The sequence below is a fragment of the Silene latifolia genome, chromosome 11, assembly GCF_048544455.1.
Source record: "Silene latifolia isolate original U9 population chromosome 11, ASM4854445v1, whole genome shotgun sequence".
NCBI classification, from domain to species: domain Eukaryota; kingdom Viridiplantae; phylum Streptophyta; class Magnoliopsida; order Caryophyllales; family Caryophyllaceae; genus Silene; species Silene latifolia.
In genome coordinates this window covers 199,037,631-199,050,932 of record NC_133536.1, presented here as the reverse complement: position 1 = coordinate 199,050,932, position 13,302 = coordinate 199,037,631, and the positions used below count along the sequence as shown (strand labels likewise).

The 13,302-nt window shown below is 35.7% G+C and overlaps 1 protein-coding gene and 2 non-coding genes across 4 annotated transcripts; all 3 read right to left on the bottom strand.

Moving 5' to 3' along the window:
- Positions 1-442: 442 nt before the first annotated feature.
- Positions 443-515, bottom strand: TRNAR-CCG (transfer RNA arginine (anticodon CCG)). Its single transcript has one exon. It is a non-coding gene; the product is annotated as a tRNA-Arg (tRNA).
- Positions 516-2,296: 1,781 nt separating this feature from the next.
- On the bottom strand, positions 2,297-2,369 carry TRNAR-CCG (transfer RNA arginine (anticodon CCG)). The gene has a single exon. It is a non-coding gene; the product is annotated as a tRNA-Arg (tRNA).
- A 1,099-nt stretch (positions 2,370-3,468) lies between these two features.
- LOC141612283 (uncharacterized) lies at positions 3,469-11,615 on the bottom strand. Of its 2 annotated transcripts, none has more exons than XM_074431022.1 (6): positions 11,412-11,615; positions 8,134-8,218; positions 7,022-7,135; positions 4,502-4,581; positions 3,928-4,052; positions 3,469-3,800 (listed from the first exon to the last, which is right to left on the bottom strand). In XM_074431022.1, the coding sequence occupies exons 2-6, from the start codon at positions 8,184-8,186 to the stop codon at positions 3,729-3,731; spliced, it is 444 nt and encodes a 147-aa protein (XP_074287123.1). In that variant the 5' UTR covers positions 8,187-8,218; positions 11,412-11,615; the 3' UTR covers positions 3,469-3,728. The 2 variants fall into 2 exon arrangements, with proteins under 2 accessions (XP_074287123.1, XP_074287124.1); XM_074431023.1 differs by lacking the exon at positions 11,412-11,615 and adding an exon at positions 11,340-11,396.
- Between the last annotated feature and the right edge of the window lie 1,687 nt (positions 11,616-13,302).

Below are 13,302 nucleotides of genomic sequence, written 5' to 3'. Positions count from 1 at the left end.
GGACATAAATTCTTGTGTGAGATAGTTATTATTATTCGGCTATATATAGCATGACAATACCGTAAACGTGTAAATAGAGACGAGTCCAGAATTTTGATTTTGGTGTAGCAAAATATATACTCAATGTAAAGTGTATAGATAATTAGTGTGAAAGCCGTAAATATTGGTATACCAACCAAATCACGAATTTCTAATTGAATATTTTGTTTTTGATGTAGCGGCTGTTACACCGTAGCCGTACGTGGCCTCACCTCTGCGTATAAAGAGTAAATGATTACGCTAGTGTGGGGTTATTTTATTAAGGAATATGATTAGTTCCATCTAAATGAGGTTGTTTACTTATTTAAGGTGGAATAGTTTTTTCTTGGACAAGGCAAAACAACGCAAGCGTAGTTCCTTTGGTTTATGCTAATTGATAGAGCTGGCAAAATAAAAGAAAAAACGATCACGGTGGGACTCGAACCCACAATCTCCCGCTCCGGAGGCGAGCGCCTTATCCATTAGGCCACGCGACCACTTGATGTTCATAAAGCGTATTAATATTTTAATAAGCTGTTACAATTGTTTGGATTCACAATGTTACCGATTAGAAGAAATCTTATGCGAAGTGACATACGAAGGCAAAAAGGTGGTGTATCATAGAAATAAATTGAGATGATTGTGGATTTGTGGTGGAGAAAAAATCCTCTCCAGTAAGATCCTCACTGCGGTAGTGTTCAGTATAGAGCTGGCAAGTCTGATCCGATCCGAGTCACCCGATTCGAACCCCCGATCAAATCCGACCCGACCCGACCCCGAAAATATTGTGACCCGAAACCGACCCGACCCGTAACTAGACACGACCCGATTATCAGTGACCCAAACCCGACCCAGACCCGACCCAATATTGACCCGACCCGATTAAATTGATGACCCGACAATTATTAAGCTTAATTTTGATCAAAATAAAAGTGATTGTGTTTAGATTGATATGTTTGACTTAGTAATGAATTAATTAAACCAAATAATAGGTTAAAAACTAAATTTATTGGTAAAAAATTATAGTAATGCGATTAAGTTACCGGACCCGATAATGACCCGACCCGACACATCATTTGACCCGAAATGACCCGACCCGATAACGACCCGAACCCGACCCGAAAGGGTATGCTGACCCGATATGACCCGAACCCGATATGACCCGACCCGGCGTAACCCGACCCAAACCTGACCCGACTGACCCGATTGCCATCTCTAGTTCAGTATCTTTTAAGCGTGTAAAATGTATTTCGAAATGATCTAACGGTTAATTGTTTTGAAGAAGTGAGGAGGGAATAATAATTTTATATCATTGTAGAGTATTAGAGGAAATGTGGAAGATAATGAAGAAAAAGGTAATGAAGAGGATCCATTTCCATTATGGTGAGGGATATACTATAATTTTTTTTTTGAGGTGCCATCATATTAGTGATCTTGTAGGGTAAGGAGATTTTCACTTAAAAGTGCGAATTACACCCATTTATATTCTATCTCTTAAAAATGAATAAAAAAATATTGTAGTGTAAACTCTTATAGTGTTGAATGATACTCCTTATGTCCCGATCAATAGTGTACACTTTTCTTTTTTGGATGTTTCAGTCAATAGTTTACCCTCTTCTCTTTTTGTGTATGTTTTATTCACTACTTATTATTTTTTTACTACTATTAAAAATTATTTCCATATCTTTTTTACCTTAGTGTTTGTGTATAATATGTAAACTTTCCATTGAAACGGATTGAGTATGATAGAAGCAACGGCTTCCTATCCCGAGCCTATCCAAATCAGAGTCGATTTTGACCTATTTCAAATGTATCGCTTATTTCCGTAAGTTCAAATACAAACTTCAAAAATATCAGAATTAAAAGACACTACTTATAACTCTTCTTTTCCTTTGTGGAAATTAAAGGTCAACATCATTTACATACGTGTAGCTATGGTTGTTGAACCGTAATCTTATTATTAAGATGAATAATTGAATATCTACAGTTTCATGAAGTTAATCATACATCTTTGCCAACAAGATAGTATAACAACATAACGTATAACAGCAATTTAAAAAGAGAATAACAAATATTAGAATAATCTTACATTCTATAAATCATTTAAATAATAAAAACATACTCCGCACTTCATAGTTAGTACAATACTCAATTAGAATTGAAAGTGCCCGAATTATACTCAACTACAAGAGTATGTGATTAGAAAGCGTAATTAGTTCCAAGACTTCCAACAATGAAAAGAAGCGGAAGTTTACATGAATAAATAAATTACAAAAAACGATCACGGTGGGACTCGAACCCACAATCTCCCGCTCCGGAGGCGAGCGCCTTATCCATTAGGCCACGCGACCACTTGTTGTACATAAAGCATCTCTAAACTTTATGAACGTATTGAGACCACAAGATATCCGGACAGTAATCTTGCACGACGTGTCATAAAGCATCTCTAAACTTTATAAAAGGACAAAGGTGTATCATAAAAATCGAATGAGTAAGTCTTGCTTAAAACGGGTTGGATTTTAAGACGGGTTGTTGTGTGAGAGGAAATGGGTAGAGGGGACAAAGGTGGGACCTCCCATGTGCTTCTCCACTCACCCTAAATGGGTATTTTGTGAGAGAATATGGTATCCGTCTTATTAATAAGACGGATACCTTGGTCTGAAATAAGAATTGGTGAAATCGAATAAATGTAGGCAATGTTTTATTTTTCCTTTTTTATATAATAGATTAATTAGTGCTTTTTTTAGGGCATGGGCAAGGACATTTTACCTATAGGTTAAAATTTACTCATATAGTGGATGGATGTTGATCTTACACTAATTTATGTTTCGTTTTCCTTTAAATATGACTTGACAACTTGACAAGCAGGTGAATGATATAATAGAAAAATGGCTTTCAGACCCGAATCTATCCAAATCAGAGCCGAGTCTGAGGCGTGTGAGTTGTGACCCATTTCAAATGCGTTGCTTGATTACCATCTCTTCTAGTAGTTCTAATATAGACTTCTAAGTATCAGTAGGAGCGTTTACAACAAATTGAGGCCTTGTATTTCACAGAAAAAATAGGCCTCAAATATGAATGCACTAGGAATGAGCATTATTTTTCGACAACGTATTGTCTCATGGAGGATGATTAAAATTTCAAGGGGTGGTGTTTCGTTTACGCCTCGGTCCTTACAAAGAGACATGTCACACATGTCTCTTTGTCACACATTCACACCCATGCTTTACTCGGTATAGTTTTTGGTGTTGACTCGGCAAAGCTACAAAGGCAATTCTGATGCTAATAAATTTGAAACGCAGATCACTAGTGTCAGTACTCAATAGCTTTACGCGATATACAGTATACTAGATCATCTAGTATCTAGGGAACTAACGGGGAAGACCGAATGCATCACGATTCACAAGTAATGGTGTGACGCCCGCGGAATGGAAATAAAGAACCATCTAATTTAGACAAGTGTAAAAAGTTGCATGGTAAAATCTGAAATTGATCGCCGTCTCATACATAAAGGTTGTCATAGTAGTAAAATCAGCAGCACAATAATCTCAACTGTAGGACCAAAAACCTGGAATCCCTAGGTACATTTAACATATACAATAGCAATTTCATGTGTGTTATACAATACGGGTCCCTCTGAACATGACACGAACGCTTATCAAGTGACCGACTATGCTAGTCAGTCCTAAGTAGCATGAACTCGATGGTGCTCAGACTTCAGTTGGCGGCTTCAACCTTACAAGCCTTTTGATTCTGTCTTTATCAGTATTTTCCAGAACTCCCTGAAATAGCGAAAGGGTAATTGAGTACAACTGTGGCGAGAGATGTAGCTTAGGGCAGCGGCAGTTTTCTAGCTCTTGAGCAAAACTAGTTAATAACATATGGTACAAAAAAAAAAACATGTCATACCGCCCAAATCATTTCATCCAGGCATAAGCAGATCCTTCCATACTTGTCCAGGAAGAGGCGTTCATTGGGCATTTTTCCGCAAACATCCTTCAGAGTTGAGGTAATACCCAAAATCACCTCTGACACTAAGAGCAACAAAAGGCAAATGTCAGCATTACAAGTAAGCCTGGACTCACAATACAACAACAACAACAACAACAACATCAGAGCCTTAATCCCAAAATGATTTGGGGTCGGCTGACATGAATCATCCTTTAGAACTGTCCATGGGTGAACGCACACCTCAAAATGCGAACCACTTTCTTATATATTTTACTTGGTTTACTTTTAAGGCATTCTGGATCCTTAATTCTATTTCGGTTTTCAAAATCGTTTTAATCTTTTCTCTCGATTTAAATTTTAAGTTTTTATAAAAGAAATCCGGAATTCGATTTTAAAACCTGTAAATTCGATTTTAAATTTTAAGCCTGGACTCACAATGCACCCAAAAAACTATGAGCAACAAATATTCATGGTTTCATCATGTTACCCTCTGCGAAACTTCAAAGAAAAAAGAACGAGAGGTAATGCTTACAAGCAAGTTCATCATACGCATCTTTGCCAACAAGATAGATATGAATATCTCCCAATACCGTGTATACAATGTAAACTGATCTGTTCACAAAACAAAATATTAGAAGTCAAAAACGGGTAATAACTGATGCTCGCTTGACCTAAACAGCATGTTTATAACTTGTGGAGGCAAAAATTGATGAGCCAATGAATATACTCCCTCCAGTTCATGGCATTCTTTCCACTTCCTTTAAGCACACCACTTTATGATATAGGAGTACAATATAAACTACATAGCGAATGTGCATGTAGACGTGCAACTTAAACAATACATACTATAATCATGGTAATTACTCAACCAAAAGCCACCATATAACCACCGAGAACCAATGCCTATTCTCCTAATAATTACCACTCTCCACTGGACCACCAACCACCATTTCCGGACCACCTAAAACCATTGTAAAACTCGTTAGAACCAAAATAGCCCTTGTGGCTCCTTTGCAACAAAAAATACTATGACAACAATAAGGCTCCCCAAAAACTCCTGAGTCCTTCCAATATGTTTATTTTGATACGGGTAAAATGAGAATCTTACAACTATAACCTACTGTCAGCAGTGTACTGTGTAAGTGTGTATTGTTTAAGTGTGTATAGGCAGTGATCGGATACATCTGATGAAACAAAGAGGAGAAGTGATCAAGCTTTCTGAAGCAAAAGGAGTATACGGCAACACACAAAGGCATGCTCTTACAAAAGCAGAGACTCATTTATCTAACATCTAGTATTAATGTAGTGGAGAGCCTAAAATTCTATTCTATATGAGACTGTCTCACAACAATCCTTCGCCTTTCATAGGAATCCCTCATTACAAATCGTTCGCTCTTCTGATGTAACAATAAATGATAAACCTTAACAGCAGCAACAAAACAAGGCTTGGAACCCCATTGGTGTGTTTCAAATCAAATAGCCATCTGTTCTCTCCCTAGTGAGGTATAGCATTGATGATCTCTTGTTTATCACATACAGAAGAAAACCGACCCCAATCCAAAACAATATTGCACAAAATTATAAAGACCTCATCTTCTCAGTGGCATGAAAAACCGCCTTACAAATGTGTGTGAATAACTGAGCATCTTGCAATAATGAGAATACTTATGTGAAACACACAAAGGAGGCAAAGGCCTCAAAACAAAAGCTGTCACTGACATGGCTAATAGATAACCTAGGTGATATATTAGACCTCAAACGCCGAGAGAATGACATGACTCAATCAATAGCAATTAACAACTCGTCCCGGACATTAAAATGTAACCGTGTTCAACACAGTTATTCATCGATGATTTAGTAGTAAATGTGTATTAGCCGAATAAAAGATGCTAAGATATACAAGGCATATGTAAGAGTTTCTTAGTATCCTTTCAATAGCTTAACACTTAAAAGATGAAATAATCACATTAGCTGTGAACAAGGAACCTTGTATGGATTATCCAATAATACTACTACTAAAAATAATTCCCTATATAAGGTTGTTCTAAAAATATTTCCCGACATATAGTCCAAATAGGCTTGGATAATCCATACCAAGCTAAAAAGGCAATAATAGTAAAACAAAGCAAAAACTTCATATGAATATCTTTTCAAAAAAAATAAAAAACCTTCATAGGAATTAAAAAACTCCAATTCATTTGACAAAAAAAAAAAAAAATAGCAAAGCTAACAAATCGAAAGTTTATGTAAATAGATGGGTTGAAAGCTAACAAATTGAAATTATGTAAATGCATTAAAAACTTCCAAGTTGGTATCTTGCAATAGTGCAATGTCAAAAGGGATGTGTACTATAAGCATTATCAATTTACCATCACTTTTGAAAATGAAAAATTGAACTCGGAAGTACGATCTTTGCACATACTGATCGATTAATATGCTTGTAAATAAACCAACAGTATGGTTCACCATAATACCTGAAGTATTTTAAATTGTAATTGAGTAGAGGTCAATTTTGTTGTATAGTTTAGTTTAACTTGGATTAAGGGTGATTATGTTTATTTTGATTTATTGTAATTTTTTTTGGTGTGGATTACCCAACCCTAAATGAGACTATATGATGGCAAATATTTTTGAAATAGCCATACATAGGGAAATATTTTCTATGCTAACATTATTCATGGAAAACACTCAACAAATAACTGAGAATTAGAAGATGCTCTAATGTTCCGAGGAATCCTCTACAGCCTACAAGGCATAGCTTAACACTCGTTTCAAACTACAAAACCTTCCCAACAGGCAACCATCATAATAACCCCTTCGAATGTTTCGATTTACGGAAGTCTTACAGAAACAAGAAAACATCACTAAGCAATTATAATGAGATCTTGAATAGTTGAATTATAAAATCACACATCACACAGAAAATGAACTATCAACTATGGCAAATTATTTTAAACAAATCCAAACTCAACACAGTACAAATCAAAATAAGTGAAGCTTGATCCAAAATATCAGGAACAAGATACAAGATTTCTAAGGAAAATCTACATACTTGTGTGAAGCAACAAACAGCTCCTCACTTGTAGCACCCTTAAGGTTCTCTCCACCTAACTTTATTAAGAAGGACCGCCAATGCAAACGCTCCTCAGCTGGAACTCCGCTAAACCTGTGACACAAGATTGATCACAATTGCTAAATGGTTCTCTAGACTGGCTACGGATCAAGAAGATGGCACAAAATAAATGAACAAATAATGAAAATTAAACTATCCCTGTTAAAATCTATTGCTTGGCAACTGATGATACTAATCTAAACGTAAACATAATCAACATGACATTCATATTCCATTTAATTTTCATCATTCAGGCGCTCCTGAGTACCTTTATTTAGTTCAAACCATAAAATGAAATAAAAACGCATAAATGAATTATATATGATTGGAAAAACACTAAGGGTGTGTTTGATTAGCAAAAGTGGAGGGAAAGGGAGGGGAGGGGGAAGGAGGGAAGAGAAAGGGAGGTAGGGGAAGGGGAGGGCACATGGGATGTGGGTGTTTGAATACCATTTCCTTCCAAATCTTGCCTATTGTGGAGAGATTTTGATTTGCCTTGGAGGAGGAAAAATGGATCCCTCCAAATCTCTCCCCCTCCATTTCCCTCCACCCTTGTTTGCTATCCAAACAAGGGATTTGTAATCCCCTACTTTCCCTCCCTTTCTTTTCCCTCCATTTTCCTCAATCCAAACACACCCTAAGGGTATGTTTGGATTGAAAGATTTGGAGGGGAAAAGAAAGGGAGGGAGAGTAGAAGATTCAAAATCTCTTGTTCGGATAGAAAAGGGTGGAGGGAAATGGAGACGGGGATCCATTTTACCTCCTCCAAGTCAAATCAAAATCTCTCCACAATAGGCAAGATTTGAAGGGAAATTGTATCCAAACACCCACCTCCCATTACCCTTCTAGATCTGATCAAAAGAAAATCTCTCCACTATGGAAGTAAACATGATCAAAAGAAAACAGCATCTGGGCATCTATATAACCATGTAATTAGGGGAAAACAGTACATGAAATGAGGTAATAAGGCAAATTAAGCTAAATGAGAAGTGAGATTTTGCTATCACATATTTTGAATGTGATAGTTAAAACATGAGAAGTGAAGATGATACCTTTCGACAAGAATGTTGCCCTCAGAGTTGGAAATCAACACTGCCAGCAACATTTGACCCTTCTAGATCTGATTTCTTGTCGTTCCTTCAAATTTTCACAAAGAGAGATGGGTGAGGTTAATGGTTTAATTGAAAACAGCAATGCAGTTCAGTCTAAGAGGCAGTGAACGGCTAAGATATAAAATGAGGCTAAGGAATATTAAGGCTCTCAAACAACGAACAAGGTCTAATTACTTTCACAAATTCTCATTATAGATGGACACTATCCGTCTATAATGAAAGACGGGTCAAATACAATACCACTTTCCTAATAGAACAAACAACAAGTTGGGTGGTGAGGGCAAAAAATGTCACCACTTTCATTGTATTTGACTCGTCTATAACAATAGACGAATCTACCCGTCTATAGCAAGACTAATTGAATTACTTTACCGTTTGTTTGGATAGAGGGATTTAAAGGGAAAGGGAGGGAATATAAAGGAGAGGGTAATTTCCTCCTCTTCCCCCCTTTCCTTCCCTCCATCCCCTTCCCTTCCCTCCATCCCCTTCCCTCCTATTTACATATCCAAACACACGTGACACCGTAAAGTTAAGTTGGTCACGATCATGTTTTCGAATATGTATATGAATCCATACCCGACCCTTGCAACTCCTACACTTTCGCTGTGAAAGTAAAAAAGGGAGGCCCACTTAATGTAAAGTAGAGAGAGACACTAAGTGGATTATACATCTGATGTACTACCACCAATTCTATAGTTTCTTAGCATTATAATAAAGTTTTTGAGTTTTGTTTTAAAAATTATGAGTTTTACAATAAAGTTTCTGAGTTTATTCAGTTAAACATTAAGCTCTAAAAAATTACAATAAAATTCAAAAACATTACATATAAGTTTGTTTTGATGGAAAAAAAATTAAAATCTAACATATAAACTTTAATAAACTAAAAAAAATACACATATGCTCAAAAACATATAAAGTTTAAGGTAATAAGCTAAAAAAAATACATATATGCTCAAAAACAAAAAAGTTGGAGGTAATACATCCGATGTATGTTCCTTTTTTCTCAGAGAAAGACACCATGTGTGAAGCATTTAGTTCGAGAAAAAGGATTACGCATCTGAGGTAGTACCTCAGACTTTGTAGTTTTTGAGCATATACATATCTTTTCTGAACATATTACCATTTATAAATATAGTTTTTGAGCAATATTATATTTTTTTAGTATAATGTTTTAGTAGATGAGCTCAAAAACTTTATACTAAATTAGAACTCAAAAGCTTTAAAATAAAACTCAGAAAATAAACAATAAGAGGTACTACCTCAGATGTATAGTCTATGAACTGATTTAGTTCAATATTTTTAATGATTTAAGCCTTGTTTTTCAGACACCATGTGTAAAGCATTTAGAAGAAGTTTTTGATGATTCTTTTCAAACATTTTATATGTTTCACTTGAAAAGTTCTAGAAATTTCCAATCTATACTTATGAGTTGAAGATGTTTCGCTGCACTCATATTTCATTCCCAGACACAGTCCTTATGTTTAAGAAATTGATAAGAGTCTGAAACTTTAAGAGATACACATAAGTTTCAACCTTTAAGAACCTTCTATAAAGTTTAGCTTTATGCAAGTTTCATGCTAAAAAAAACCCTTCCTAACAAGTAACAATTCTAATACCCATTTCTAATGTACCTGTTTATGAAAGTTCCCAAGAAGCTAAAAAACTTCTATAAAACCACCAAGAAAAAGTCTTGGTGCAATCAACTATTATTATCATCAAATCCAATTCAACAAACTACAAATGAAAAAAGCCCAGCATGTCAGCGTGAGCCAGAAAATCATGACCAACACAGTACGAGATCTATTGCCAAGCTTCCACCAAAGAAAAGCTACTTATTTGTGTGAGCAACTCTGAGCACCATGACAGTCACCTCCACCAAACTTAACTACAAACAACCGCCAATGCAACGAGTCCTAAGCTAGAACTCCATTACCTTATAACCAAAATTTATCACAACCGCGAAATGAATCTCTACAAATTGCCAAGGATCGAGATCCTGGAAAACTCAATTATCAAATCATGGAAGGTTTTAATGATTTAAGCCTTGTTTTTCAGAAACCGTGTATAAAGGATTTAGAAGAAGTTTTTGATGATTAAAGCCTTGTTTTTCAAACATTTATATGTTTCACTTCAAAAGTTCTAGAAATTTCAAATTTAAAACTATACTTATGATTTGAAAATGTGTTGCTGGCTTGCTGCACTCATATTTCATTTCAAGACACAGCTGAGCCTAACATTTAAGAAATTGATTATGGGTGTGAAACTCGGATATGTACACATATCAGAAATCCGAACCAGAGTTCGAGTAACAAAAGTTACATAATCAGTTGGTAGGAACAAATAATTGAGATTTGGGAGATATACATAGGTTCAGGAACCCTCACAAGGTAAAGCTTAAGGCCTGTTTCAAGCCACAAAATACCTTCCCCACAAGTAACCATTCTAATACCCATTTCTAATGTATCGGTTTATGAAGGTACCTAAGAAGCTAGAAAGCTTCGACCATAAAATCACCTGGAAAAAGTCTTATAACAATCAACTACGATTATCATTATCATCAAATCCAATTCAACAACCCTACAACTGAAAAGGCAGCCAGCGTGAGCAAGAAAATATGAGCAACACATTACGAGATCTATTGCCAAATTTCCACCAAGGAAAAGCTACTTATTTGTGTGAAGCAACTATGAGCTCTTCACTCTGAGCACCCTTACAGTCCCCTCCACCAAACTTAATAACAAACAACCGCCAATGCAACCAGTCCTAAGCTAGAACTCCATAACATCTATAACTAAAATCGATCACAACTGCGAAATGAATCTCTACAAATTGGCAAAGATCGAGATCCCCGGAGAACTCAATTATCAAATCATGGAAGTTAACCATCCTAGTTAAAATCTATAACTTGACCAACAATCATACTAACCCCAAAAGGTAGACACATCCATTAACAGTTCATACCAACAATTATAAACCCACACTAAATTTCTACTCAATAATTCTCATCAGGGAGAAAATACTATTACAGCATTAATGCAACAATCTGAATCATGCAAATCTAATCAATCAACACAATTAAAACTACCAAATTGCAAGATCAAAAGAAAATAGCATCTGGGCATCTAAATCACCATCTAAACAGCTACCTGAGAAGTGGGATTTTTGTTAACCAAATTATTTTAAAGGAATCAAACAAAAGATGGGAAAAAAGATGGTACCTTTCGAGGATAAAAAATGGCTTGAGAAATGAAAATTTCCCTCCTTGAATAATTTGTGTTGAAAGTTCAGAGTTGGATCCTTTTGGAAATCGAATTGACTCAATTGTATGCCCGTAATTGAAGTACCATAGGGGTGTAGAGTGTAGATCAGTCCATTTGAACCCGAACTTGGTTGGGTTTGAGATCGGTTCAGATTTTTCGCTTGAGATCTGAATCGGCTAGAGTTTTTTTAAGGGTTTTTTGTGAGAAGGTAGCTAACATTTACGCTCATTTGTACCTAATATTTTTTTTTTTGCCCAAAGGTACCTAATATTTACTATGTCTATGTCTTGTGGTACCAAATGACCATTTCCGTTAAAAAAAGTCAATAGCCGTTAGTTGACCGATGAAAAATCCTTCTTATCACTTTATGTCTTCACTTGAAAAAACCCCTAATGTTTTCCCTCCTACATTTCCCTCCAATTTTTTCCCTCAATTGATCAGATTCCCTTTCATCCCTCATTACTTTTTTACATTCATCTTCTTTCATCTCTCTAAATATCAAATCTCATCAAACATGTCCACCTCAAACTCGACAAGAAGTTCGTCAAAGGTTGCTGCCAACTGCTGGTGCGGCATTCCCGCTGCTGTGAAAACTTCATGGACCTTCCAAAATCCGGCTCCAAAGTTCATTGCGTGCAAGTTCTACAATGCAGAGACGGATATGCGTGGTTGCAGGTTCGTCAATTGGATTGATGAAGACATGACTTATTGGCAAATAAGTGTTATCAATGATTTGTTGAATGAACAAAGGAGTCTTAAAAATGAACTGAAGAAACAAAATAAAGAGGTAGATGATGCAAGGAAGCTGACTTTTGAGTTGGAGATGCTAAAGAAAGAGACAAAGAGGAACAAATTCACGTTAGGTTTAATGTTTCTTGTAATCTTTGTAATGTGTGGAAAGATGGGTTAGCTTCTTTAGTTGCATTTTTTGTTTGTGTGTAATAGTTTGAGTAGCATCATGTTCTTCATTTACGCGGAAACAATGAGCCATGGCTGCACATTCTATTCCAGAATGTTTTGACAAAAATAAAATCATTCTTAATGTTGGATGACAAATTATTAGAAGAAGTTAGATGAACAATTGGGTGACACAAAGCTAGCTTTATAAGATGTAATTAGAGCTGATCATATGGCACAGGCCCGTTAGCCCGACCCGGCCTAGCCCAATTTTTCCCCGTGCTTGGGCCTCGATTTTAGGCCCGAAAAGCCCATGGCCCATTCAATATAATAGGGCCGGGTTTGGGCCGCCTTTACGGCCCGAATTTTGGGCCGGGCCAGCCCGAACATATGCAAAATTTACGAATATGTACAATTTAAGAATGTTAATAAGCATTTAGTAAAATAATTAACCAATCAATTGTTGTATTGTAAATAAGCCGTAATAACTTGTTTACATGTATTAGTTTAATAAGTCTTAGTATTTTCCTTTACCAGTATTTATATGATAAAAAATGAGTTAATGATTTTGAATCATACTAGTGCCGATAAATTGTTTACCATTATCGGCGTGCTAAGTCAATGTTTTTGAGCCTAAAGAACAACAAATATCAAATCAATTACAACAATACAACAACATACACTGAGCACCGCACTAAAATAAATTATTATACTACTAAAAATTGTGCATTTAGTTTAATGAGTCACGTTAAGCAGTAGGTTCATAAAAGCTACATTAGGTTACGTACTACTTCTTAATTGACAATACTCGAAAAAATCACACAATTCTATACTGTAATACCCCGTAATTTGCAAGAATTTATATTGATAATTAACACATTTTAAATAATTAATTATAATAAGTTTATAATTTATAATTGGGAATAAGACGGTAAATAAATAATAGAGTAAT

Bases quoted from the DNA above. Each gene is read 5' to 3' on its own strand.
- LOC141612283 (XM_074431022.1), bottom strand. From the start codon at position 8,186: ATGTTGCTGGCAGTGTTGATTTCCAACTCTGAGGGCAACATTCTTGTC. The intron at 7,136-8,133 runs GTATCATCTTCA...CTTGTGTCACAG, and splicing joins GGCAACATTCTTGTCGAAAG to GTTTAGCGGAGTTCCAGCTG. The intron at 4,582-7,021 runs GTATGTAGATTT...TTTTGTGAACAG, and splicing joins CTGTTTGTTGCTTCACACAA to ATCAGTTTACATTGTATACA.